The sequence below is a fragment of the Rhinopithecus roxellana genome, chromosome 13 (assembly GCF_007565055.1).
Source record: "Rhinopithecus roxellana isolate Shanxi Qingling chromosome 13, ASM756505v1, whole genome shotgun sequence".
NCBI classification, from domain to species: domain Eukaryota; kingdom Metazoa; phylum Chordata; class Mammalia; order Primates; family Cercopithecidae; genus Rhinopithecus; species Rhinopithecus roxellana.
The window spans coordinates 5,582,479-5,608,626 of record NC_044561.1 but is presented as its reverse complement, the minus strand read 5'-3'; the positions used below and the strand labels follow the sequence as shown (position 1 = coordinate 5,608,626).

The window sequence follows — 26,148 nt, the reverse complement described above, 5'->3', positions numbered from 1 at the left end:
TTTTTTATTTGACCTGGCTGTCTCACGTTTCTTTTTCTGTCCTTTGTTGCCTTCTTTTAGGATTATCCAACTATTTTTTTTTTTTTTTGAGACAGTGTCTCACTCTGTTGTGTTATTTCGTTTCCTCTCTATTAGTTTAGGAGTTGTTTCATTCTTACATTAGTCTCACAGAAGCTGCACGAGAGACTGTGACACGCAGCCTGTGTTACTGTCGTCAAATATAAATCCTTGTTCGCCACTTCCCTAACAATGCTAGATTTTAAAAATATTCCCTTTAGCCCCTCTTCTCTTATGTGTGATAGTTGTTTTGCATTTTAATTTTACATGTATTTTATTTATTTATTCACTTTTGAGACAGAGTCTTGCTCTGTTGCCCAGGCTGGAGTGCAGCGACGCGATCTCAGCCCACTACAACCTCTGCCTCCCAGGTTCAAGCGATTCTCCTGCCTCAGCCTCCCGAGTAACTGGGATTCCAGGTGCCCACCACCACGCCTGGCTAATTTTTTGTATTTTTGTATTTTCAGTAGAGCTTCACTGTGTTGGCCAGGCTGATCTCAAACTCCTGATCTCAGGCAATCCGCCTGGCTCAGCCTCCCGAAGTGCTGAGATTACAGGCGTGAGCCACCACACCTGGCCTTATATGTATTTTAAATCCCATGAGGCATTATTATTATTTCATATGGTAAATAATTTGTCAAATGAATCTATATATTTACTCTTGCTGCTCTTCTTTCCATCTCATATTTTGTGTTTGCACCTGGACTCATTTTTAAATTCTGCCTAAAGACCTCCCTTTTGTACTTTTAATGCAAATGTACTGGCAACTAACTCTCCAAGTGTCCCTGGTTTCTTCACGTTTCCTTACCTCTTCCCCTCATGTCCTTTTTCTGTCAAGGATCGTATCTAGGGCATCACATTCTATTGAGTCTTCACATCTCCTGAGGCTCCCCTTGGCTGTGAGAGTTTGCTAGACTTGCCTTGTTTTTGATGGCCTCGACAGTTTTGAGGATTACTGGTCAGATATTTTGTAGAGCATCCCTCAGTTGGGATTTGTGTGATATTTTTCTCATGATTAGACTGGGTAATGTGTTTTTGGAAGGAAGACCACAGAGGCGGGGTGCCCTTCTCATCACATCTTGTCAAGGGCTCCTGCTATTAATACGACTCATCACGCTGGCGCTGACCCTGTCAGTGGCTGAGGTGTGTCACCTGACTTTGTCACCTGGCAGAGGTTTCACTACTGTCAAGTTACTCCTTTTCTCCCCTCTCTCTTCCATATTGGAAAGACTTTCTTCTTTGGAAGAAACCCATGATGCAGAGCCCTCAGGGAAGGAGTCGGGAGTTATGATGATCCAGCTCTTTCAAGCCACAACAACAGGTGTTATTTGGAATCCTTTTGCATGGGAGGCTTGTCTCTTTTCTTCCACTTACTAACTTATTCAACCATTTGTTCATATTAGTATGGACTCATGCCTCATTATCCTTTAAGATCTTTAATGATTTTTCCCTTTCCCACTCTGATTGGTAATTTTAAAATATTTTCTCTTTGTTTCTTGACTTGTCTAGCTAGAGGTTTATTACTTTGATTGATCTTTTTCTAAAACAAGCTGTGGTGTCATTGATTTCCTCCATCGTTTGCCTATATTCTACTTCACTAATTTTTACTCTTATCTTTATTATTTCTGTATTTCTACTTACTTCTACATATTTTGGCTTTAATTTGCCTGAGTTTGAAACACAAGGAGATATTTTGGGGATATTTGCCTTGAGAACCTGGTGAGACTCCTGGCATGAAAGTTCATGAAAGTGTGCCCTCCCCTTGCCCCCTTCTCCAAAGGCAAGGCTGCTAGAAATCTCCCCCTCTCAAGCGACCTCACACTCAGCCTCCAGCAATTTGTCAAAATTACCACTTAGGTATCCCTACCAGTTTCTGGTCTCAGTGGCTTCTGCTCCAGGTAAGCTGATCATGGCTGTGATTCTCTGTCTTCATTTCTCTCTTCAGATTTTATGTTTCTCTGATGGTTCTATGAAATGTCATTAATTTGCAGTTTGTCTTTTTTCTTGTTGTAAGGATGGGAGTGATGACTTCCAAGCTGTTTACATGTCAGAGCTGAAAGCAAAAGTCCACCCTTATTTTAAAAAGTATTTTAGCTGGGAAAAATATTCTAGATTGGCAATCATTTTCTTCTGTCACTTTAAAGATACCATTCCAAGGTCTCTGTCTTCTATCAGTTTTGTTGATAAATCAACCATATATCTTATATTTTTCTCTAGCAGCTCTTAAGATTTTCCTGTGTCTTTGGATTTCAGCAGTTGTATTAGGATGAGTCTCAGTGCAGCTTTCTTCTTTTTTTTTTTTTTTTTTTTTCCTGAGACGGAGTCTTGCTCTGTCACCCAGCCTGGAGTGCAGTGGCACAATCTCAGCTCACTGCAAGCTCCGCCTCCCGGGTTCCCACCATTCTCCTGTCTCAGCCTCCCGTGTAGCTGGGACTACAGGCGCCGCCACCTTGCCCGGCTAGTTTTTTGTATTTTTTAGTAGAGACGGGGTTTCACCGTGTTAGCCAGGATGGTCTCGATCTCCTGACCTCATGATCCGCCCGTCTCAGCCTCCCAAAGTGCTGGGATTACAGGCTTGAGCCACCGCGCCCAGCCTCATTGCAGCTTTCTTTGTGTGAATCCTGCTGGAGTTTGTGGTTCTTCTTGTATCTGTAGGTTAGTGTGTTTTATCAGTTGTGAAACATTCTCAGCCATTGCCTCCTCTCCTGTTGCTTATGCCCATTCTCTCCTCCCTCCCTGGAGTCCAGTCGTTTATGTCAGACCTTTCCAGGATCCCACATGCCTTTCTCACTCTTTTGTGTAGTTTCCATCCTTTTTCTTTCAGTGCTTCAGTCCCAGTATTTCCCATTGATCTGCCTTCCAGTTTGTTAATCCCGTGTTCTGCATTTTTCAATCTGTGGTTAATTGTACTCATAGAGTTCTTAATTTTAGTATTATGTTTTTCAGTGGTGGGATGGATATTCATTAAGTTATTTTTAACATATTTCATATCTGTGTTTTTTCTTTTTTGTCTCAATATACTCCTGTATTCTCTTAAACATAGTCATAGCCTTTTTTTCTAGTATTTCCAATATCTGGATCACCTGTAGATCTGTTTCTATTGTCTGTTTTTTTCTTTCTGGATATTGGGTCATATGGTTCTTTATCTTGGAATGCCAGGTAGATTTTTATTGAATATCAGATATTATTTATTAAGAAAATTAAGAGGCTCTGGATAATAGGTCACCCTCTGCTTTGCTAGGCAGATAGAGTGGGGACTGATAACCTTTGTCCAGTAAGGGACTGGTGGATTTGAGGCTGGATTGAATTTTGGCAAGGCTGTTAGCATTTGTTTTTTTAACTACTCCTGCTCCTAGGGCATAAAACTTCAAAAGTTCTAACTCAGAGCCTGGGTGTATTAGTCCGTTTTCACGCTTCTGATGAAGACGTACCCGAGACTGAACAATTTACAAAAGAAAGAGGCTTAATTGGACTTACAGTTCCACGTGGCTGGGGAAGCCCCACAATCATGGCAGAAGGCAAGGAGGAACAAGTCACATCTTACGTGGATGGTGGCAGGCAAAAAAATGAGAGAGCTTGTGCAGGAGAATGTCTCCTTTTAAAACTATCAGATCTCATATGACTTATTCACTGTCAAGAGAACAGCACAGGAAAGACTTGCACCCATGATTCAATTACCTCCCAAAACACATGGGAATTCAAGATGAGATTTGGGTGGGGACACAGCCAAACCATATCATTCTGCCTCTGGCCCCTTCCAAATCTCATGTCCTCACATTTCCAAACCAATCATGCCTTCCCAACAATCCCCCAAAGCCTTAACTGATTTCAGCATTAACTCAGAAGTCCATAGTCCAAAGTCTCATCCAAGACAAGGCAAGTCCCTTCTACCTATGAGCCTGTAAAATCAAAAGCAAGTTAGTTACTTCCTAGATACAATGGGGTACAGGCATTGGATAAACACAGCCATTCAAAATGGGAGAAATTGGCCAAAACAAACGGGCTACAGGCCCCATGCAAGTCTGAAATCCAGTGGGGCAGTCAAATCTTAAGCTCCAAAATGAACTCCTTTGACTCCATGTCTCACATCCAGGTCACACTGATGTGTGAGTTCCCATGGAAGAGGTGGGTTCCCATGGTCTTGGGCAGCTCTGCCCCTGTGGCTTTGCAGGATACAGCCTCCCTCCAGGCTGCTTTCATGGGCTGACATTGAGTGTCTGCAGCTTTTCCAGGAGCATGGTGCAAGCTTTCAGTGGATCTACGATTCTGGGGTCTAGAGGACTGTGGCCCTCTTCTCACAGCTCCACTAGGCAGTGCCCCAGTAGGGACTCTGTGTGGGGGCAAAGCAGAGGTTCTCCATGAGAGCCCCACTCCTGCAGCAAACTTCTGCCTAGACATCCAGGTGTTTCCATAGATCTTCTGAAATCTAGGCAGAGGTTTCCAAACCTCAATTCTTCTGTGCACTCACAGGCTCAACACCATGTGGAAACTGCCAAGACTTGAGGCTTTGACCCTCTGAAGCTATGGCCCAAGCTCGAAATTGGCCCCTTTCAGTTATGACTAGAACTGCTGGGATGCAGGGCACCAAGTCCCTAGGCTGCACACAGCACAGAGACCCTGGGCCCAGCCCATGAAACCACTTTTTCCTCCTAGACCTCCAGGCCTGTGATGGGAGGGACTGCTGTGAAGACCTCTGATATGCCCTGTAGATATTTTCCCCATCGTCTTGGGTATTAATATTCACCTCCTTGTTACTGCTGCAAATTTCTGCCGCTGGCTTGAACTTCTGCTCAGAAAATGGGATTTTCCTTTCTATCGCATGTCAGGCTGCAAATTTTCTGAAATTTTATGCTCTGCTTCCCTTATGAAACTGAATTATTATTATTATTATTATTATTATTATTATTTTATTTTATTTTTATTTTATTTTTTATTTTTTTGAGATGGAGTCTTGCTCTGTTGCCCAGGCTGGAGTGCAGTGGCCGGATCTCAGCTCACTGCAAGCTCCGCCTCCCGGGTTCCCACCATTCTCCTGTCTCAGCCTCCCGAGTAGCTGGGACTACAGGCGCCCGCCACCTCGCCCGGCTAGTTTTTTGTATTTTTTATTAGAGACGGGGTTTCACTGTGTTAGCCAGGATGGTCTCGATCTCCTGACCTCGTGATCCACCCGTCTCGGCCTCCCAAAGTGCTGGGATTACAGGCTTGAGCCACCACGCCCGGCCTGAAACTGAATTATTTTAACAGCACCCAAGTCACCTCTTGAATGCTTTGCTGCATAGAAATTTCTTCTAACAGATACCCTACATCATCACTCTCAAGTTCAAACTTCCACAAATCTCGAGGGCAGAGGCAAAATGCCACCAGTCTTTTTGCTAAAATGTAACAAGAGTTACATTGCTCCAGTTCCCAACAAGTTTCTCATCTCCATCTGAGACCACCCCAACCTGGACCTTATTTTTCATATCACTATTAGCATTTTTGTCAAAGCCATTCAACAAGTCTCTAGGAATTTCCAAATTTTCCTCCATAGGAATTTCTAAATTTTCCTATGTTTTTCTGTCTTCTTCTGAGCCCTCCAAACTGTTTCAACCTCTGCCTGTTACCCAGTTCCAAAGTCACTTGCACATTTTCAGGTATCTTTTCAGCAATGCCTCACTCTACTGGTACCAATTTTACTTTATTAGTCTGTTTTCATGCTGCTGATAAAAACATACCCAAGACTGAGCAATTTACAAAACAAAGTAGTTTAACTGAACTTATAGTTACACGTGGCTAGTAAAGCCACACAATCATGGCGGAAGGCAAGGAGGAGCAAGTCACATCTTACATGGATGGCGGCAAGCAAAAAATGAGAGAGCTTGTGCAGGGGAATGCCTCTTTTTAAAACCATCCGATCTCTTGAGATCTATTCACTATCACAAGAACAGCACAGGAAAGACTTGCCCCCGTGATTTAATTACCTCCCACCAGGTGCCTCCCAAAACACATGGGAATTCAAGATGAGATTTGGGTGGGGACACAGCCAAACCATATCACTGGGTTATTCTCTGAGCCCTGCCCCTTCCCCTCTAGGAGGTCCTGAACTCGAGTCCTTGTTTCCTTAGGACCACAAGGTGACCACAAAATCCCTTTTGCTTCTCAGAGGCGTCCTGCCTCCTTAGTCTTCTGCCCAACACAGCTTAAGAACTCAGCAAATACTTTGAGAGGAAAAGGGGTAGAGTATTGGGCATGTTTCTTCTTTTTCATTCTTGCTAGGAATCCAGTCATTTGGGTCTCTCATTTTGTTCTCTGCAGTTTCATGAGCTCCTCATATACCTTACTTGTTTCTCTGTCTGCCTGGGCCATCTGCCCCAGTCCTGAGCTCCTTGCCCGGCTCCTAGAATGAGCAAATGGCTCACTCTCCTCCAGCTTCCCCCTTCTCTCAGATTTTTGTTCCTTTGGGTCCTGGTTGCCTCAGCAGCTCTCTTATGCTTCAAACATGTTTTGATGCATTTTTTTTTTTTTACATCTTTTTCATTTGTTCTTAGTGGAAGCATAAATCTGCAAGATATTCCAACAAGCAGAACATTAGCCATTCTTTTTTTGATGGGCATTCATTTCTTTTATTTTTAATATTTTTTCCTCTTTAAGCAATCTTTCTTTATGTGTCCTTACATACTGATGCTTTTATTTGTATGGAATGGATGCCAAGAGTAGGACCAAAAAAATCTTGGTTTAAGATTTTTTTAAACATTTTTTAACATGCTTTCTATTTGTTTTTGTAAAAACCCTGTAACGTTTCACATTTCTAGTGGCTGTGTATGACAGTATCTTTTTCTCTGGACCTTTATAAGCAATAGGCATTATAGCTTTTTAAATTTTTGCTGGTCCGATGGTTTTAAAATGGTAACTCATTTAAACTTTAATTTGCATTTGTTTTCCTGACTAGCGAATTTATTATTATTATTTGCCACTGTGATTTGTTCTTCGAGTTGCCTATTTACATCCTTTGCCCTCTTGTCAACTTATAAAAGCTATTTGTTTTTGATGGACATCATTATTTATCTATGCTCTCACAAGAATCCCAGGACTCCCAGTTCCTCCCTCACCTTCTGGGTTCTCAGCCTGGGGACATTTTTTCCCCCTGAGGCTCTGTATCCCTCTTAATCTGACCCCGACTTCTGTTCTCCCAGCTCCCAAAACTCTTCTCTGGGCATTGGCTCATTGGCACCAACTCAAGCCTGGTTCTCTCCTGAGGACGCTCTTTCCCCTGTAGTCACAAGTCACTCCTCACTAACATGTAAGCTTGGTGGGGATGGGGAGCTTTGTCTTTCTCATCCTCTGCCCTATCTCTAGCATCTAAATCAGTGCCTAGCACATCATACGTGCTCAATAAGTATTTTTCAAATGCATGAGTCTATTTGATAAAGTATCACATTATGGCTAAAAATGTTGACCCTGGAGCCAAGCTGCCAGGGTTCAAATCTCAGCTCTGGTTCTTCTTCCTTATTATTATTATTTACAATACTTTCAACATTTAAATTTAGATTCAAGGAGTACGCGTGCTGGTTTGTTACGTGGGTATTTTTCAGAATGCTGAAGTTTGGGGCATGAATAATCCCACCAGCCAAGTAGTGAGCATAGTAGCCAGCAGGTGGTTTTTCAGCCCACACCCCACTTTCTCCCTCCCCGCTTTAGTAGTCCGCATTATCTGCTATTCCCATCATTATGTCTGTGTACTCAATACTTAGCTCCCACTTATGAGTGAGAGCATACAGTATTTGGTTTTCTGCTCCTGTATCAATTCTCTTAGGATAATGGCCTCCAGCTGCATTCATGTTGTGCAAAGGACATGATTTCATTCTTTTTTATGGCTGTATAGTATTCCACGATGTGTATGTACCACATTTTCTTAATCCAGTCCACCATTTATGGGCATCTAGGTTGATTCCACACCTTTGCTATTGTGAATAGCTCAGCTCTGCTTCTTAATAACTGTGTGCCTGTGGGCACACCCCTCAGCCTCAGCTTCCTTATTCCTAAAATGAAAATAGTAGTAGCTATATAATTGGATTGTTAGAAGGATTAAATGAGGAGATACATATATATATATATATGGATATATATACACACATATGATGTATTATATATTTATATTTGTTTATATCTATATATATATTTATTACAGCATATATTTGTTACGACAGCCTTAGGAAGCTAATAGTTTCCTAATAGGGTTAGGGTTACGGTTAGGGAAACTAGTAGTTTCCTAGGGCAATTATAACAAATTACCATACACTGGGTAGCTTAAAATAGTAAAAATGTACTCTTTCACAGTTCTCGAAGCCAGAAGTTTGGAATCAAGGTGTCAGCAGAGCCATGCTCTCATCCACTGGCTCTGGGGAGCATCCTTCATTGTTTCTCCCAGCTCCCAGTGGCTGCCTACCATCCGGCATCCCTCGGCTTGTAGCTGCGTTACTCCAGCCTCTGCCTCTGGCTCCACATGGCCTCTTTGATCTCTTTCTTCTTTGTCTGCATGTCTTCACATCATGTTCTCTCTGTTTGCCTCTGTCCCAATTTCCCTCTTGTTCTAAGGACACCAGTCATTGGGTGAGGAACTATTCTCATCCAGCACAATTTCATCTTAACTTGATTCCATCTGAAAAGACCCCAGCTCCATTAAAGGTTACATTCACTGGAACCAGGATTGAGACCTTATTTTATCTTTTGGGGTATACACTTCAACTGACAATGTATAACCCTTAAAATAGGCCTGGCACCTGAGGGCTAGGACTTGGCTATTTTGTTCACTGTTGTATTCCTAGTTCCTGGACAGTACCTGTCACAGAGATGCCCAAAACATCTGTAGAATTAATTAATAATTTATCAGCTCTTTGTCTTCTGCAATACAAACATATTTTCCAAATATATCATTTGTCTTTTTGTTTTGTTGTAGTTCCATATTTTGCCATTAAAATGTTTTAAGTTTTTATACAACCAAATATATCTATTGTCTTTTTTTTTCCTAAATAAATTCTAGGTTTGTAGCCATAGTTAATAAGGTGTTATTCCTTCATCCCCCACCCCCACCCCCACCTCAGTCTCCTAGACTTTCTTACAAGAATTTTGTTTGGTTTTTTATAGAATGTTTTTAGAGCAGTTTTAGGTTTATAGCGAGATTTAGTGGAAACTACAAAGTTCCCATATACCCTTGTCCCCATGTGCACAGCCTCCCCCACTAACAACACCTCTCACCAGAGTGGTACATTTGTTACAATTGATGAACATGTATTGAAATTATTATAATTTCTTGCTTATAGAATAAGTGAAATTTCTAGGTCAAAAGAATATGCACAGTTAAATGTTTAATGCATATTGCCATATTACATTTCCAATGATTCTATCAAATTCATTCCTACCACAAGCGTTTGGTAGTTACTAATTTCCAAATGTTTGCCAACTTTGGGTATAATAAAAATGTTTAATATATGCTAACATACCAGTCAGAATTATAGTCATTATTTTAATTTGCATGTCTTTGATTTTAGTTAGCCTGAGCTCCTCTTTCCCATTGTTTTATCATGAGAATTTATTTTTATTTTTAAATGTAGATGCTTAATCCATGTGGAATTAATTTTTATGTATGACATAAGATGAGGCTCTTCTATATTTTCTTACTGAATTAGACTATTATGTTTGTCATTTATGACATTCTCATTATACGAGGGTCTACATCTGAAAATTTTCATCCCACTGATTTATACATCTCTTTCTATATAAGTGTAATATGGCTCTTTAATTTAGTAAAACAGTTCTTTTCTCAATGTTCTTCCTTTTTGTATTTTCTTGCCTATTCTCAGGCCAGGTTTATATGTTACTGTATAGACTTTAAAATCATTTTATTCAATTACCCCCCAGATGCATTATTGGAATCATAACTGGACTTACATTACATTTATATGTTAGAAATGTATCTGCTCTTGAAATCAGCAAGAGAGAACATAAAGGCGTGCAGAGGCTGAGTGACAGAGAGCCCTGGGATTCCGCAGGGGAGGTGGCTGCTAAGCACCGGCTTTTCCTGTTGTGCCTGTTTGTCCTGAGCTTTGAGCTTCTTCCCACTTGCCCTTTGAATGACAGATCTGATCTCCAGGACCTGAGAACAGCCTCCTCTGAAGTTGAAGTAGGAATGACTTGTCTGCTTTTATCTGCCATGTTCAAAATCTGTCAGTGAAGTACTGAACTGCCATGTTCAAAATCTGTCAGTGAAGTTCTGCCCGCAGAACATGCTGAGATTTTACATGTGTATGTAGACCCGAGCTGGGTTCTGGATCTTTGCTTCTAAAATGGACATGTCTGGTCAATGCATTAGTTATGCCTGGAATTCCCCTTGACATTGAAAGGCGGTCATGTCGCCTCATCTTTCAGTCTCAGTTTTTGAAGCTTGCACTTAGGTTCAGCATTATGTCATTCTGTGCCATCTAAACACAATTCTAGTCTTGTAGGTTTTATGGGGATAATATATTTAAAAAACAAAAACAAACCAAACCAATTTATCATCATCATCATCTTCATTGTCATGATCATGCCAGCAGCAAAGAAGAAAAGAAAACATGAACATTTTTTGACTTTGTGATTGTCGTTAGCAAACCATCAGTCTGTGCTGAAGGCCTAGAGTCAGGCACTAAGGTTGAAGGAAGGATTGTTTTTGGAAGTGTGGTACAGTCCCATCTACTATGGATCAAATAGAATTAATGTGGGGACCAGATAGAAGATTTAGTCTAGGGACTAGAAATGTCTGGATTTATGGGAGTGATTTAAATTGTGGTCATGGCATATTTCTAACGGTCATAGCATTTTACCAAAGTAAACAGAATCCCATAGATCAGAGCTGGAAAGGGCCACAGAGCTCATCTTACCACTGTTACCCCCTCCCTCCCTGTGCCTCATCATTTATGGTGTGTGCTTCCCTCACCACTAATATATGGCTTTCCTTGACCTGGAACATGCTAAGCCTGTGCACCCATCATCTGCTGCTCGAAGAGCTTGCCTAGGGCAGCTCTGTCCCTTCCGTTTGGTCCCCAGAATGAATCTACATAAAGCAGGTCCAAATCCAACCTGCATTCGGGAGCCAAGCCCAGTCAACCCACACGCAGCCATACCTGTAATCACAGCAATTTGGGAGGCCGAGGCGGGTGGATCACTTGAGGTCAAGAGTTCAAGACCAGCCTGACCAACATGGTGAAGCCCTGTCTTTACTACAAATGCAAAAATTAGCCAGGTGTGGTGGCGGGCACCTGTAATTCCAGCTGCTCAGGAGGGTTAGGGAGGAGAATTGCTTGAACCTGGGAGGCGGAGGTTGCAGTGAGCCGAGATCACACCACTGCACTCCCGCCTGGGCGACAGAGCAAGACTGTCTCATAAAAAAAAAAAAAAGAAAGAAAAGAAAAGAAAGCAAAAAGAAACACCCAGCCATGCCCGTCTCACATCAGCCAACCCACACTTGACCCGTGGACCTGCAAGTACAAGAACAAATGCTTATTTTGTTGTAAGCCACTGAATTTCAGCTTGTTTGTTGTGTAGTTGCTGACTCATAGACACCCTATCCCTGCTGTAGACCTGTTCCAAACACATGGCACATAACAGTTGGTGAAGAAACAAACCTAGTGTGTCCTCTGTGGACGGTGCCAGGCTGGTCATCTGATGCGGAGCAATGCATCTCCCAGGGTGAGGATCCTGTGCAAAAGGAAGCAGCGTCATATGCTGTTTGTACAGCCAGAGCCTCAGCTGCATTTCAGCCTCAGCTGTCAGAGCCGGGTCACAGTCCTTGGCTCCCAGGCTTCCCTGGGCAGCCGCACACCCAGCAGAGTCACGTGAGTGGCTCCTTACTGCTCACACATGAACATGAGGCAGGAGCTTGCATCTCTGAGCTTTGGGTTTCTCATCAGTAAAGGACAAGGTTGAACCTGACACTCTCTTGTCTCGTCCAGTGCTGAGTCTACAAGACAATGTTGTCCCATGGAGTCCGACTGACTTGTGTTCAAATCTTTGCTCTACTTCTTACCACTTGTGTCTTCCTAGAAAGCAGTTGGCTTATTTCGCCTTCTTCAACTTTGATCTCCTCATTTAGAACATGGAGTTGGTCATACTTCTGTTGAGGCGTTGTTGCAAGGTTTAAATGAGGGATGGAAGTCATTAGGTCCTGGGGTGGCCCCTGGTAGCTCCTCAATCAAACGCTCTTTCGTGGCGATCCTTGGGAAGCTTCTGTTCCTATCTGGAGCCAGGAAGGAGGGTTTGTGGCTCAGAAGCCAGCTCTGGCTTTTGGCACTATGCTGTTGATGGTGGGCTCTGTGCTTGAGAAGTGTACCTGTAATCAGGCACACCGTGGCTGTCGGTGTTTTCCTGCAAGGGGCTTCTTATCTGAGATGCCCTGCGCCCTGTGACCATTCATGGCATTCTTCACAGTATTCCTGTTGGTGAAGACTTGAAAAGGAAACCCCATTATTTATCTGCACTCATAGCTGGCAACAGCATCCTGAGCCCAATATCCTGTGGCCTGTGCACATGACCATGGCATCACAATTGCCTGTCACCCCAGTTTGCATCAGCTTTGAAGATTCTGTCTTGCTGGGGCCACATGGACAGTCAGACGTGTGTCTGATGATGCTAGGAAGCATTTGCCAAAAGAATTTGAATTTTCCATTCAAATACAAATTAGACCTATTTTGAAAATATCATATTCTTTTCCAGCCATAGTACTCTTCTCCTCCAGTTTGGCTAAGTAAGCTTCTACTGGGCCAGCCCTCCCAGAGATACCAAGTATAAACACTGGACGATGTTAAGTAAGTCAGTAAATCAGTAATTTATTAAATAACCAAATGCCTGAAGGTCCTGGAAAATGAAACTAGACTAGGCAAGAACATTCAGGAGGGTGTCAACTCTTAAAGAGGGGAATAGCATGAGTGAGTTCCCATTTTCTACAGCTGTTCACCTGAGGAAACTAATAGCCTTTCTGGCTTGAAGAACCAGAGGGAAGAGGTCTGGGTAACTAATGCTACCTGAAAGTAAAGATGGGGATGGAGAAAGGGGGCATTTTGAAAAGGAGAGAGCCAGAGAGAGTAGATGCTCCCGCTTTTGCATATAGATTCTTCCTCAATCTCTGGCTGACTCTAAACCACACATGAGCAGAGCAGATTGCAAGTAACCTAGCTAAGGATACAAGAACTGAGCTGAAATTTCAGCTGCAGCCCAACACACTCCAACTTTTTCAGTTTGATTCCAGCCAAGCCTACTGCCTGCTCAAACACATGAAACAAATATATAGATTTATATCAAATACATAGATATATAGATTTGTAACATAGGTAGACATAAAAAATGTCACTCTTTGGAGAACTACAACAGAATCCAGAGGCCCCACACCATAACCTCCATGATGTCCAGGATATAACTCCAAATTATTCAACTTTGGAGAAACAGAAAAAATGTGATCTTTCTCAAAAGACTCTAAGATTACCAGATGTTAGAATTAACACTCAAAGACTTTAACCATTATAAAAATGCTCAGTGATACAAAGGAAAATATACTCATAACGAATGAAAATATATGAAATCTCAGCAGAGAAATAGAAACTATAAGAAGAACCACATGGAAATTCTGGAACTGAACAATAAGATATCTGAAACAAAAAATTCACCAGATAGCTCAACCACAGAATGAAGATGACAGAAGTCAGTGAGCCTAAGGATAGATTAATAGTTATACAAACTGAAGAGGAGAGAGAAAAGCTTTTTAAAAAGAGAGAGAAAGAGAGAATAGTGTCTCACAATCACATGAGCAATATCAAAAGGTCTAACATAGGTGTAATTGGAATCACAAAAGGGAAAAAGACAGGGGTTAGGGAAGAGGACATATGTGAAGAAATAATGGCTAAAATTTGCCAATTTTGGTGAAAGGCCCTAATATAGATTCCAGAAGCTCAGAAAACCCCAAGTAGGATATTACAAAGAAAATAACAGACAAACTGCTGAAAAGCAAAATCAAAGAGAGAAATCTTAAAAGCAGCATGAGAAAAATGACACATTACAAACAGGAAAACAACATTTCAAATTACCGTTGGCCTTGCACCAGAAACAATGGAGGAGGTGAGAAGATAGTGGAACAGTAACATATGGGAAGGAAAAAAGCAAAAGCAAAACCAAACGTGTACCTCCCAACCCAGAATTTTATACCCAGCCAAAGTCTCCTTCAAGAATGAAGGTGATTATTTCAAATTGAATAAAATAGAAGCTAAGATAATTCATTGCAAGTAGATCTTCGCTACAAGCAAGGCTAAAGGAATTTCTCAGGATGAAGGAATTTGAGACTAGGAAGACTTGGCTATCCACAACAGAACAAAGAACATTAGAAATGGCAAATTGCTGATTAAATATAGAAGACTATTATTTTTCTTCATTTAAAAACCACATAGGAATATTCAAAGCAAAAATCATGGCATTGTCTTGTGGGATTTATAACATATGTAGATGTGAAACAAATGTCAACTATACCATAAGAACAGGGTGCAGGACAATCCTAGCACTTTGGGAGGCTGAGGTGGGCAGATCACTTGAGGTCAGGAGTTCAAGACCAGCCTGATCAACATAGAGAAACCCTGTCTCTACTAAAAATACAAAATTAGCCGAGCATGGTGGTACATGGCACATGTCTGTAATCCCAGCTATTCAGAAGGCTGAGGCAGGAGAATCACTTGAACCCAGCAGGTGGAGGTTGTGGTGAGCCAAGATTGCGCCACTGCACTCTAGCCTGGGCAGCAACAGCGAAACTCCATCTGAAAAACAACAACAACAAAGCAGGGTGCAGGAGACCTCTATGAAGTTGCAAGGTTTCTACAGTCTATGTGAAGTGGCATAACATTAAGTCTAAACAGACTGTGAAAAGTTGAGAATATGTAGTGTAATCACATAGAAACCGCCAAAAAAGTGCTGCAAAGAGACATAGCAAACAAGTGTCACACACAGAAACTGGTGGCTGCTTCTCTCACAGAATGTCGTGCAGGGGCTGCGTTTAGAAAAGGCTGAGTCCTCACTTTCATCGTTGGGCAAGTTCTCAGGGTGGAGAGGGCCCAGCAACAGTTCCCTGAAATGTTGTGGCCTCCTGGGGAAGAGTCGGTTCTACAATCTAAGGGACGCCCCAGGGATGGCAGGAGTGACAACTCTCTGGTGAATCAACACATGCCGGACCATAGTTTGTCAGTCTTTGAGCAACTTTCTTAGGGGAATGCCTCCTAGAAAAGACCAAAGGAAATGACTTGAATGGTTAAACATGTAAATCTGTTTTATAAACCTTGCTGGTGCGCCTTCCTTCGTATTGTATGTCGCCTCCAAGGGTCATGATAAATCTGGTTGATTTGCTACTGTGTTCATCTTAGAAATGAAAGTGGTGCAAGGGGAGCCTCGCAAGACGCATTAGAGGCCTTTGCATCTGGGGCCTGCCCTGAGCCTCTTCTGGGAATAGCACTTGCAGCGTTTGTGTTCTCTGCGGTGCTCCGCAGCCCTGGGGATTACGCTCCTGCGACTGCTGGACAGGCTGCTGAGGGCCTGGGGGATGGTACGAATCTCCCTGGCACCTCACAGCCCTCCAGGCTGGGGAACATTTGCCTGCAGACATTTCCTTATGATCCAGTACATATGGTTTTGTGAAAGAACTGAGCAAGAAGAATTTGCCATGAATAATTCATGTGCAATTGTTTTCAAAATATTAAGTTTTTTTCAAAGCAAGCAACCAATCAGAGGTTCACCGTGGCTGTGGGTACTTCTGTGGGGGCCACGGCTTTCTACCTGAACACCAGGGCTATCCTGTGCTGGGACAGGCAGAGCTAGGCCAGGGACCATGTGCAGATGGCACAAAACTGTCAGCATTCCTAGTCACATGCTTCCTGCCCAATTCCACAGGCAGGCCCTGGTGATAGCCTTGTACTCCTGCGTTGCCACTCCCCTGAATTCCCCTGGGCAGCACTGCAACGCCTCCATCCCTTCCCTTTCTCTCAGCTTCCAGCCCTGCACCAGCCACATCACGGCCTGTGTACCTCCACGCACAGGAAGCCGAGGCCAGGCTTGACTGATTGGACCAGCAAAGATACAATGCGCCACTTTCACGATCAGACTGTTATTTACATAGACAGCAAAAGGGAGAATAAGCCACAAGGGCCAGCTCTCTGGTCCTCTTCCCGAATATCAAAAAGGATGACACCTAAACGAAAGAAGCTGATGACTGCACCACAAGGTGTGGAGTGCCCTGTTGCCGAGAGCCACGTCCAGACTGCAGCCAAGAGGCTTCCTTCTGCAGCTTTAGTGTAAGGGGCCGGGGCAGAAAGCCCCTCACCCTGTCAGAATCTGGAGGCAGGAGAAACTGTCTCCTGACAGCCTTCCTGGGGAGATAGGGAGGCAGGTGGGAGGTGGGCTCTGGCCAGCTCCTTAGAGGCCTCCTGTCCTTTCAGGCTCCACCAAGGTTCAGGCTGGTCTTTGCCTATGTGGCTTCTTTGGATACATGGAGGACACCAGGGCTCCATGGCGGAGCTTCTCACTCCCACTGGGCCATTTCCTGTCCATTTTCATCTCTTGTCTTCTTTGTCCAGGCTCCTGTGACCTTACAGTAGATCTCATCACAGTGGTTAATAAGAACCGGGTTTGAGGCCGGGCGTGGTGGCTCATACATCAGCACTTTGGGAGGCCGAGGCAGGTGGATCACCTGAGGTCAGGAGTTTGAGACCAGCCTGGCCAACATGGTGAAACCCCGTCTCTACTAAAAGTACAAAAATTAGCTGGATGTGGTGGCATGCGCCTGTAATCCCAGCTACTCGGGAAGCTGAGGCAGGAGGATCACTTGAGCCGGGGAGGTAAAGGTTACAGTGCACCTAGGTAGCACCATTGCACTCCAGCCTGGGTGACAGAGCAAGACTCTGTCTCAAAAAGAGAAAAAAAAAAAAAAAAGGAAGAAGAAGAAGAAGAAAAGAAGAATTGGATTTGAACCCCAGGTCTGTCGCTTCCTATTCATGTGTTTAAGAAAAGTGACCCAAACTCCCTAAGACTCAGTTTCCATGGCGTTACAATGAGGTTAGAAAGAGTGCCTTTCTCAAGGCTTCTGCTGAGGATTAAATGAGATCCGCATGGAGCCTGTACAGAGCCCCGCACCCTACCTGTTAACACACAGGCACTAAGAGGTACTGCTCAGTGGCCATAATGAGGGCAACACTGCCTCACCTGGTCCCTCTGTTCCCTCCCCAGCCGCCTCTTCCGCTGAATGCAGTGAACGCCACTGCACTCCTCCATCTGGAACTTACTCTGACTTCCGGTGATGTCTGCTGACTTTGTTGACGATAACCTGTGTATTCCTCACCCCCCAACACACACTTTCTTCACAACCCATCAGCAAACCCAGTTCTCCTAGAAAGCATTCCGTCCCCTGTTCCCAGTGGGGTTAGTCATCCTGGACATCTTTGGCCCCTTGGTCCATAGATACATTTAGAACTGTGATTCCGTGTTCTTTCTTGGAGGAAAACCCGTGCTTTCCCATTTGGATTGTGAATACTCTGAGATCAGCAGAGGTGGTGCCTTCCATCTGCCTCTATCCACCCAGCACCCCTTCTGTGGGTGGCTCACATTCGCGCAGGCAGCTCTGTCTAGGTTTTTGGCCAAAGGGCATCATCTTTTCTGTAATTCCTAGGGAGATGTCATCGAGACAATTCCACTTCAGTATTTGCAAGGCAGAGAAGAGTATTTTCTTGGGTGCTCCCTCTGCCCCCAAGAAACCCAAAACTGAAACAGTAGGTCATGTGTTTTGGAGGGAAGGAATCAGGAATAACTTTCTGTGAGCGGACTAGCATATGGAGAAGAAAAAAAAGCGTTCATGGATGCCTCCCATTAGAAAAAAAAAACAGCCGCTTTTCATGTAAACTGGGATCATAATGAAACTTGAATGAAAACTTCAGTTTTCCCTCCTCCAACTACCTTGCTTGCTTTATATTGTCTTCTTGAATATATGTGAACATAAACCTGACGTATGAGACTCTAAAGCCACGGCAGTAACAAGTGTGGCTTTGGGTATCTTGGATGGCACAGCTTGGAAAAGTCTGCAGTGGCGCCTGTGGGCCTGAGCACCACGCCGACTGCGCCACTTGTCCCTTTGTTCACTTACTCACCCAACAAACACAAGCCTTGTGCAAGGCCCAGGGACACAGCAGACTCGGTCCTACCCTCTGGCAGCCTGTGGGTGGGGTCAGGTAAGTAACCATAATGGGCCGTGCTGTGAGCCATCGCAGGGGCAGGAGGTGCTCGGGGAGTAGTGACCCGCGGAACCACCTAACACCTCTCCACCCTCCCCTCTCTCCCTCGTCAGGTACTGGAAGACACTGGGATGCCCATGGACGATGAGCAGTATGCTCTGCTGACCACTAAAATAGGCTTTGAGAAGGAAGGGATGAGCTATCTTGATTTTGCGGCAGGATTTGAAGGTAGCTAACGGCCAGGTCCATACCCTGTGGGATGCGTCCTGGGTGATACCGCACGTCTTTGGTAGCAGTGCCACCAGGTCACTTGGGTTGAAGTAGTGTAAGCTGTGATGTTGAAACGAGGTGTCTTCTGGGGCTGCAAACAACCGTTTTTGTTTAATTTTATCTGACCGTGTTCAGAACTGTGAGTGCAGAACTGTGCCTGAAGAGTCTTCTACAAACTCAGAGCACGAATGGTTCAGAAAGTTTGTGCCCCAAAGCTTGTTACTTGAATCATACCTCACGGCCTTTAAGATTTTCCCCTAATGTAGTTGCTGGTTATCTGTAATTAACAATACCACATACAGGCAAGACAAATATTACTCCTCCCTGTGGACAGAGAATGTTGCAGAGGCTCTAAAAGGCCACCCAGCCACGCCGCCAGCCTCACCCTCCACCATTTGTTAGGAACCCATCTTTGTGCTGTATGCTGGAGCCGCCTCTCCACTCACTGATGCTGCTTTCTCACACACCAAAGATATTTTGGTAGACAGACAAGCCCTCTAGAGAAGCTGCAGAAATCACACAGATATCTCAGTGGAATACTCTTCTCTTTTGCTGCAAATACCCTGCAGGCTGGGCAGGCGGAATGCAGGAGCCCCGCGCATTTTCCATTTTCCCGGCCTTGGGTCTGCAGGTGACTGTGTAAGGTGGTGAGTTTCCCAGAGACTCAGGCTGGATCCTCAGCAAGGTCCCCCAGCCTTGCCAGACTGTCATTTGCCACCCTTAAACAGAGAAGACTCACACCCCTGAAAAATGGCATCATGAGAAGCCACAGCATTTTAGAATTTCAGCACTGTCCCTGGGTAGGTGTTTTGATATTTTTTAAGGAAAATAAGAAGGAGAAGGAACTCACCTGTATTTAAGTGACTGCATCCCACCTGCCAGGTGCATTCATTTTTCAGGTGAAGAAATTGGGGCCCAGGGCTCGTAGTGCTGGCAAAGCTGTCACGGCTGTAACTGGACTGTCTCCATCACCTGCTCCCGGCTTCCTGGCTGCCCATGTTCTCCTCCTCTTACTTCCTACTCCTCCTCTCCCTGCCTGTCTCCTCCCTGCCCCTCTAAGCTGCTTTCTCACACGTGAAGAATTCTAGCATGGTGGGGAGTGAGGTCTTGTGTGGCCCCTGCTGGGGGTCAGGGGGATGTGGCAGAGGGGTCAGGCGATGGGGTGGGGGGTGTTATCTGCCAGGCAGTAAGGAACCGGAGGGAAGCCACTCGCAGCCTCTGCAGTGAGGCAGATGAGGCAGAAGACAGGCTCAAGAGGGGCAGAGAATGCCCATGAGCTTGGGGTACCCTCTCCCCCATCCATCTGCCCACCACACCAGGGGGAGGGCGCAGGAGCAACAGGTGCAGAGAACCACGTCTGGAACCAAGTCCCTGGTATGTAGCCTGGCTTTGACACAAGGTTACACTCAGATGACCCCAGCCAAATGGAAACAGGGTAGACATGGAAGGTTGTTTGTTTGTTTGTTTTTGTTTCTGTTTTTGTTTTTTTGAGACAGAGTCTCACTCTGTCACCAGCTACAGAGTCTCACTCTGTCACCAGGCTACAGAGTCTCACTCTGTCACCAGGTTGGAGTGCAGGGGCATGATCTCAGCTCACTGCAACCTCGGCCTCCTGGGTTCAAGCGATTCTCCTGCCTCAGCCTCCCAAGTAGCTGGGGCTACAGGCGTGCATCATGCCCAGCTAATTTTTGTATCTTTAGTAGAGACGGGGTTTCACCATGTTGGCCAGGACGGTCTCGATCTCTTGACCTCATGATCTGCCCGCCTTGGCCTTCCAAAGTGTTGGGATTACAAGCGTGAGCCACCGTGCCTGGCCGACATGGAGTTTTTAAGGAGAGGTTACACTTCCTTCCTTAATTTTAGGGGAGAGAGAGGGCATAGGTAGTATGGGTCTTAGTATCAGAGGACCTGAATTCAGCTGTGCTGTCCACGAGCTCCACCTCCCAGGCGAGCTGGGGACCCCCGAGCCTCACCGTCCTGTAGGTGAAGTGCATGGGATGATAGGTTTTCTTACGTGTAAACAAACATGAGGACCTTCTCCTGAGCATCGCTGGAAGGACCAAGAAACAGAGGAAGGCCTCAGCATGTTACTTAACAGACACATGGTCAGGAAATAGCCGCTGAACGAATGAATGTTGAATGAATTCTATATTCTTGTCTTTAGGACATGATTCCAGGAAACCAAAAAGAGGCAGGAATTCTCATTCTCCTCCTCTGGGAATTGGGAGATGAACAAGAGACACAGGACAAGTAAACATGCCATGGTGCCAAGTGTGGTCTGTGAGGGTGAAAGGAGGCCCCACAGTCTGGAGTACGGTTCCTCCTGGAAGAGGAGGAAAGTGTCTGAGAATTGAAGGAAAAGAAACTAGATAGTAAGAAGGTCAATGCTGTGTTCAACTCACAGGAGGATACTGTATGGGGCTTTAACAGGATTTGGGACAGGCAGAGGTAAAACATTGATGTAGAAATGAAGGTGGTGGGCCGGGCATGGTGACTCATACCTGTAATCCCAGCACTTTGGGAGGCTGAGGCAGGCGGGTCACCTGAAGTCAGGAGTTTGAGACCAGCCTGGCCAACATGGTGAAACCCTGTCTGAACTGAAAGTACAAAAATTAGCCAGGCGCGATGACGGACGCCTGTAATCCCAGCTACTCAGGAGGCTGAGGCAGGAGAATCTCTTGAACCCAGTAAGCAGAGGTTGCAGTGAGCTGAGATTGCACCACTATACTCCAGCCTGGGCAACAAGAACAAGACTGTCTCAAAAAAAAAAAAAAAAAAAAAAATGAAGCTGATGGGCCCTAGTGGAAACCCTGATCTTTGTCACTGTTCCAGATCCTCCAATGAGAGGGCGGGAAACCACTCCACTGCAGCCTCCAACTCCTTCAAAAAGTTACGTGAACAGCCACTTCATCACCGCAGAAGAATGCCTGAAGCTTTTCCCCAGGAGGTTGAAGGAGTCATTCCGGGTAAACTGTGACTGTCTGGCACTGGGCTTCTCTAGGCTTCCCCTTCTCCCAACCATGCAGCCCAAGTGGGTGTGAGTCCTGGTGCAGGTCATGTCCCAGTTAGCCCGAGGGACACAGAGCATTTCCCTTTGCAGACCCAGCATTGGTCAGAGAGAGGTGTGTGGGGAGGAAGGGGCTTCTTCCCTCCCTGAGGGACCCCTAGGGACGCTTTGCTGGCAGAAGGGTAAGGAGACCCTTTTCACAAGAGGCGGGTGTTAGTGGGGAAGAAGCATGACAACCCATGGTACGGTGACTTTGAAACCCGTTCATCCAGTCCCTCATTGATTCCGTCATCCATTCACCCACCAAACAAGTGTTCTACACTTACTATGTGCTAGAATCGGTGCTAAATGCTGTGGATGAAAGCTACCAGCCCCGCCCCAGGGAGCTCCGTCTAATCCCAGACACAGATGGTAAACAGACAAGTCATATTCATAGTAACTGGCTGTCGTCGAAGGAACTGGAGCATCCTCTGGGGACACAGGGAAAAGAGCCCTTTAAGGAAGATTCCCTGGAGGAGGTGGCCCCCACACTGAATCGTAAGACTTAAGCATGGGCTGGCTAGGAAAGGAGGGAGCAAGCCTTAGATGAGGCAGCCTGAGCCAGGCCAGGACAGACAAGGCATGGGCTCTAGGGAAAAGCACACAGTTTGTCGTGGTGGAGGTATGCATGGTGCATGCAAGTTGTAACAGACAAAACAGAAGTAGACAGCAGCCGTTCAAACATAGACGCCAGTACAGGATGATCTGAGCTCTTTTTGTGATGAGAAGTAAAAGAGGGTGAATAAAGTTAGGGAGATCAATTCAATAAGCCGAACCTCGAGACAGGGCCAAGGGTACCGGGGAGTTAGACTGCGTCCTCACCCCGTGGGTGGAGGGAGCCCATCCGGAGGGAGCACATCTGGAGGCGGAATGGAGATGGGTGAAATCCAGAAGGGAAGGGGCGGGTGAGACACTGGGTATCAGAGCAGCCTCGGGGGCTGTGGGGAGGGCAGCACCTCATTTCCTGTGCTCTGAGGCATCCCCCCTAGACTGATCACCCCTGGAGTTCATTTTGGTTACCAGGCTCCCATTTCAGCATGCATGCATTTATGATGGCAGCCCAGCTCAGACTTTCCAGCAGGGCTCAGACTTGGAACATTCTATCCAGTTTTCAGAGCATGCATTCTGATTTTTGGTTTGAGCAAATATGATCTCCATATGCATACATGGAGAAGGATTGGTTCTTATGATCTCATCCAGGCTAATGGCTGGCCAAGAGAAGTACTCTGGGAATCACTGGCCTGTGGGCTCCAGCATGGAAGAGGAAGAGGTCATTTAGGTGGGGAGTGCCTGGTCCTCCAAAGGAAAGCCAGGCTGGGTGGGAGGCAGCGGCCACTGCAGGGAGAGAGGGCAGAAGGTAGGCAAAGGCTCCAGGAGCAGACAGCCTTCTGTGCTGGCTGGCAGGGCCCCCATGGACACCCTAACTGCAGAGGTCTGGCAGCTGCCTCACTGCACTTCTCCTGTTGCATTGCAGGCCCCCATGCTGTCCCCTCTCTCAGGCTCTCTCCTCTCTCCCTCACGCACTCCTCGCGTCTCCCAGTGGGGGCCACGGGAAGCCCAGCTCCACGCCGCACCGTTGCTTTCCTATCTTTACGAGCAGTGAAGCTTGGCTACAGCAAACGTATATCCTGTGTTTTCCAAAATGATCTTTATTTTAGATAATTAAATAATGAATTCATTCAACAGACCATCACCGACACCCACTCTATCCCACTAGAGAATTTGTAAGCTAGTGGGTGAAACAGAGGAGTGAGGCCCTAATTGCCAGTTTTTATGCGAGACAGGCTGGATGTGGGTTATGTCTGGGGCTCATGAGGACTTGGCTTGTGTCCTTGCAGGTATATGCAAAGTGAACAAAGCACGGGTCTCAATTTTTAAATGGGACGGTACAGTCACTTTTTTTGAATTTTTTTTGGTAGAGATGAAGTCTTGCCATGTTGCCCAGGCTGGTCTCAAACTCCTGGGCTCCAGTGATCCTCCCACCTCAGCCTCCCAAAGTGCTGAGATTACAGGTGTGAGCCACGGTCCCTGGCTTCATATATCTTTTAGAAACAAAAAGGATAAACCTATCAATCCATAAATAGGGTCACAGTACACTCAGTTCTCTGCAACTTCACTTTCCACTTCACAATTCGCCTTGGACCCCTGGTCCTCGCAGGACGGTCTCATCCATGTGCATCCCTGACCAGAGCACCCACTGTGCTATCAGGGTATGCCCTGCTCCCGCCTGGACTGCCCACAGGATCTCTTGCCTCCCCACCCTTTCCTGCCTCTCAGCCTTCGCATATTCTGTTCCTTTGCTTGGATGGCGCCTCCCCTTTGATCAGCGAACTCCTCTCCAAGCTTCTGGTCCTTCTCGAGCTCTTCACATCAGCTGAGAGGTCGGCCACTGCACATTCCCCTCTCTCCTCACGTCCCTCCCAGCACGCAGCCCATAGGCTGCTGCAGCTAGATTCAACAGTGAGCCCCGAGCTGTCTCTACATCATCCACCATAGTAACCCAAGGGGCTGCCACAGTGCCTGCCACACTGCACATAACCAATTTGTATTTGCTGACTGAGCACACCACACCTGATAGCCAGGCAGCGAACTGGAGGACCACACACAGGGCCTCATGTATTCTGCCACCCGCAACCACCCTGTCAAATAGGTTTAATGTTCCCTTGTTACAGCTGGAGACACTAAGGATCAGAGACGGGGAGAAAGTGACCCAAAGCCACCTCTCTAGTACATGGTGCCGTCAGGAGCTGAAATAACACCGACTCGATTCCAAAGCCTCTGTACCAGCCACTAACATTGGGGAAGCTGAAGACTGAGATTTGAGGAATGATTAGTTTATAAACTTGTGAAGATTAGCCATGTATGATCTCATAGCATCTAGATTGTCCCTCGAGTCCAGAATCCAGGCTGGCCCCACACAGCCTTTACACCTGTATCCCTGCAGTAATCACACTGGATTGCCATGATTTGCTTCCTGTCTTGCTTCCCTAGTAGACGGTGAGGACCTGGGTATCAGGGGCCATGTTACAGTTATGGTGTCTCTGTACCCAGCAGAGTGTTCAGTGCTTAGGAAATGCTGCTCCTTCATGTCCAGAAACCCCCTCTCACAGACGTTGTGAGCATGGCTCAGGGAGCTGGGGCTGCAACAGGGAACAGATCAGAGCCCAGCCTCACGCTTATGTTCTAGGGGGAAGTGCAGTGGACACAGAAACCTCTACTAGGGCCAGGCGCGGTGGCTCAAGCCTGTAATCCCAGCACTTTGGGAGGCCGAGACGGGCGGATCACGAGGTCAGGAGATCGAGACCATCCTGGCTAACACGGTGAAACCCCGTCTCTACTAAAAATACAAAAAAACTAGCCAGGCGAGGTGGCGGGAGGCTGAGGCGGGAGAATGGCGTGAACCCAGGAGGCGGAGCTTGCAGTGAGCTGAGATCCGGCCACTGCACTCCAGCCTGGGCGACAGAGTGAGACTCCGTCAAAAAAAAAAAAAAAAGAAAAAAGAAACCTCTACTAGGTCAGGTGGTGGCATGTGCCAAAGAGAAAAGTAGAGGATCGTGGGAGGCCGCAAGCCTGAGGGCTGATGCCACTGTGCAGAAGAGTCAGGAAGTGCCTCTCTGAAGAGGGGACACTCAGGACAGAGTCATGAAGGAGCCAGAGCCCTGTGGACACTGGAGAGGGCTCCCTGAAACACCCTGAAGCAGGCTTGGCCTGTTCAAAGAACAGCAAGGGGATGGGTGGGATGGGGGTGTAGACGGGTTTGTGGACCACAGCCAGGCCTTGGCCTTAGACTCTGAGTGAGATGGAGAGTCAAGGGGGTTGAGCAGAGGTGCCTCATGCGTGATGTCGGCTGTAAGGGATTGCTTGGGGATGATTGCACAGAGCAGAGGCCACGGAGCTGATGATGGCAGCTGGGAGCCGTCGCAAGGTTCCTGCAGGAATCCAGCAGCCTTGGGTGGGGGCCGAGGCGGTGGGCCTGGGAGAAAGGGTCCAGTGCTAATGCACTCTGAAGGGAGAGCCAGCGGGATGTGTGGGCAGACTGGATGTGGGGGTGAGAGGAAGCCAGGGCTCAGAAGGGCTCCCAGGTTTGTGTCTGAGCAACTGGGAAGAAAGGGCTCCACTTACTGGGACGGGAAGACTTGGGAGAAGCAGGGTGGGCACAGGGGGTGGATGTCAGGAGTTTGATTTGGGCCATGTTCAGTTTGACATCCCAGAGAAAATGCCCCCAAACGACTGGAGATGTGAGGCTGTGGGTGGGGGGTCTTGGGGCTGGCAGTGTAGAGGGAATCATCAAGAAACAGATGGGCCTGCACCCCGGGAGGCCCCCTCGGGCAGAGTTAGACATCAGCCTCCCTGCCACACTGTATTGTCTCCCAGAGGCAGGGGCGGCATCTTTTAAATTGATTTCCACAGTATTCAGCATGGCAATTGCACATACTAGGTGCTGAATAATTTTTGGTGAATGAATACATGAGTGAATACAGAGAGAGCTTTCCACAAAATCCCTACACGTTTGCA

At 46.2% G+C, this 26,148-nt stretch overlaps 1 protein-coding gene across 3 annotated transcripts in view; it reads left to right on the top strand.

Annotated features, from left to right (window-relative positions):
* The window catches only part of EFCAB6 (EF-hand calcium binding domain 6), a 306,775-nt gene that overhangs the window by 172,310 nt on the left and 108,317 nt on the right, over positions 1-26,148 (top strand). For all 3 annotated transcript variants that reach the window (XM_010370379.2, XM_010370306.2, XM_010370446.2), the window contains 2 exons: positions 18,431-18,545; positions 21,420-21,553. In XM_010370379.2, coding sequence (XP_010368681.2) covers positions 18,431-18,545; positions 21,420-21,553 — 249 coding nt within the window. The remainder of the gene's footprint in view (positions 1-18,430; positions 18,546-21,419; positions 21,554-26,148) is intronic.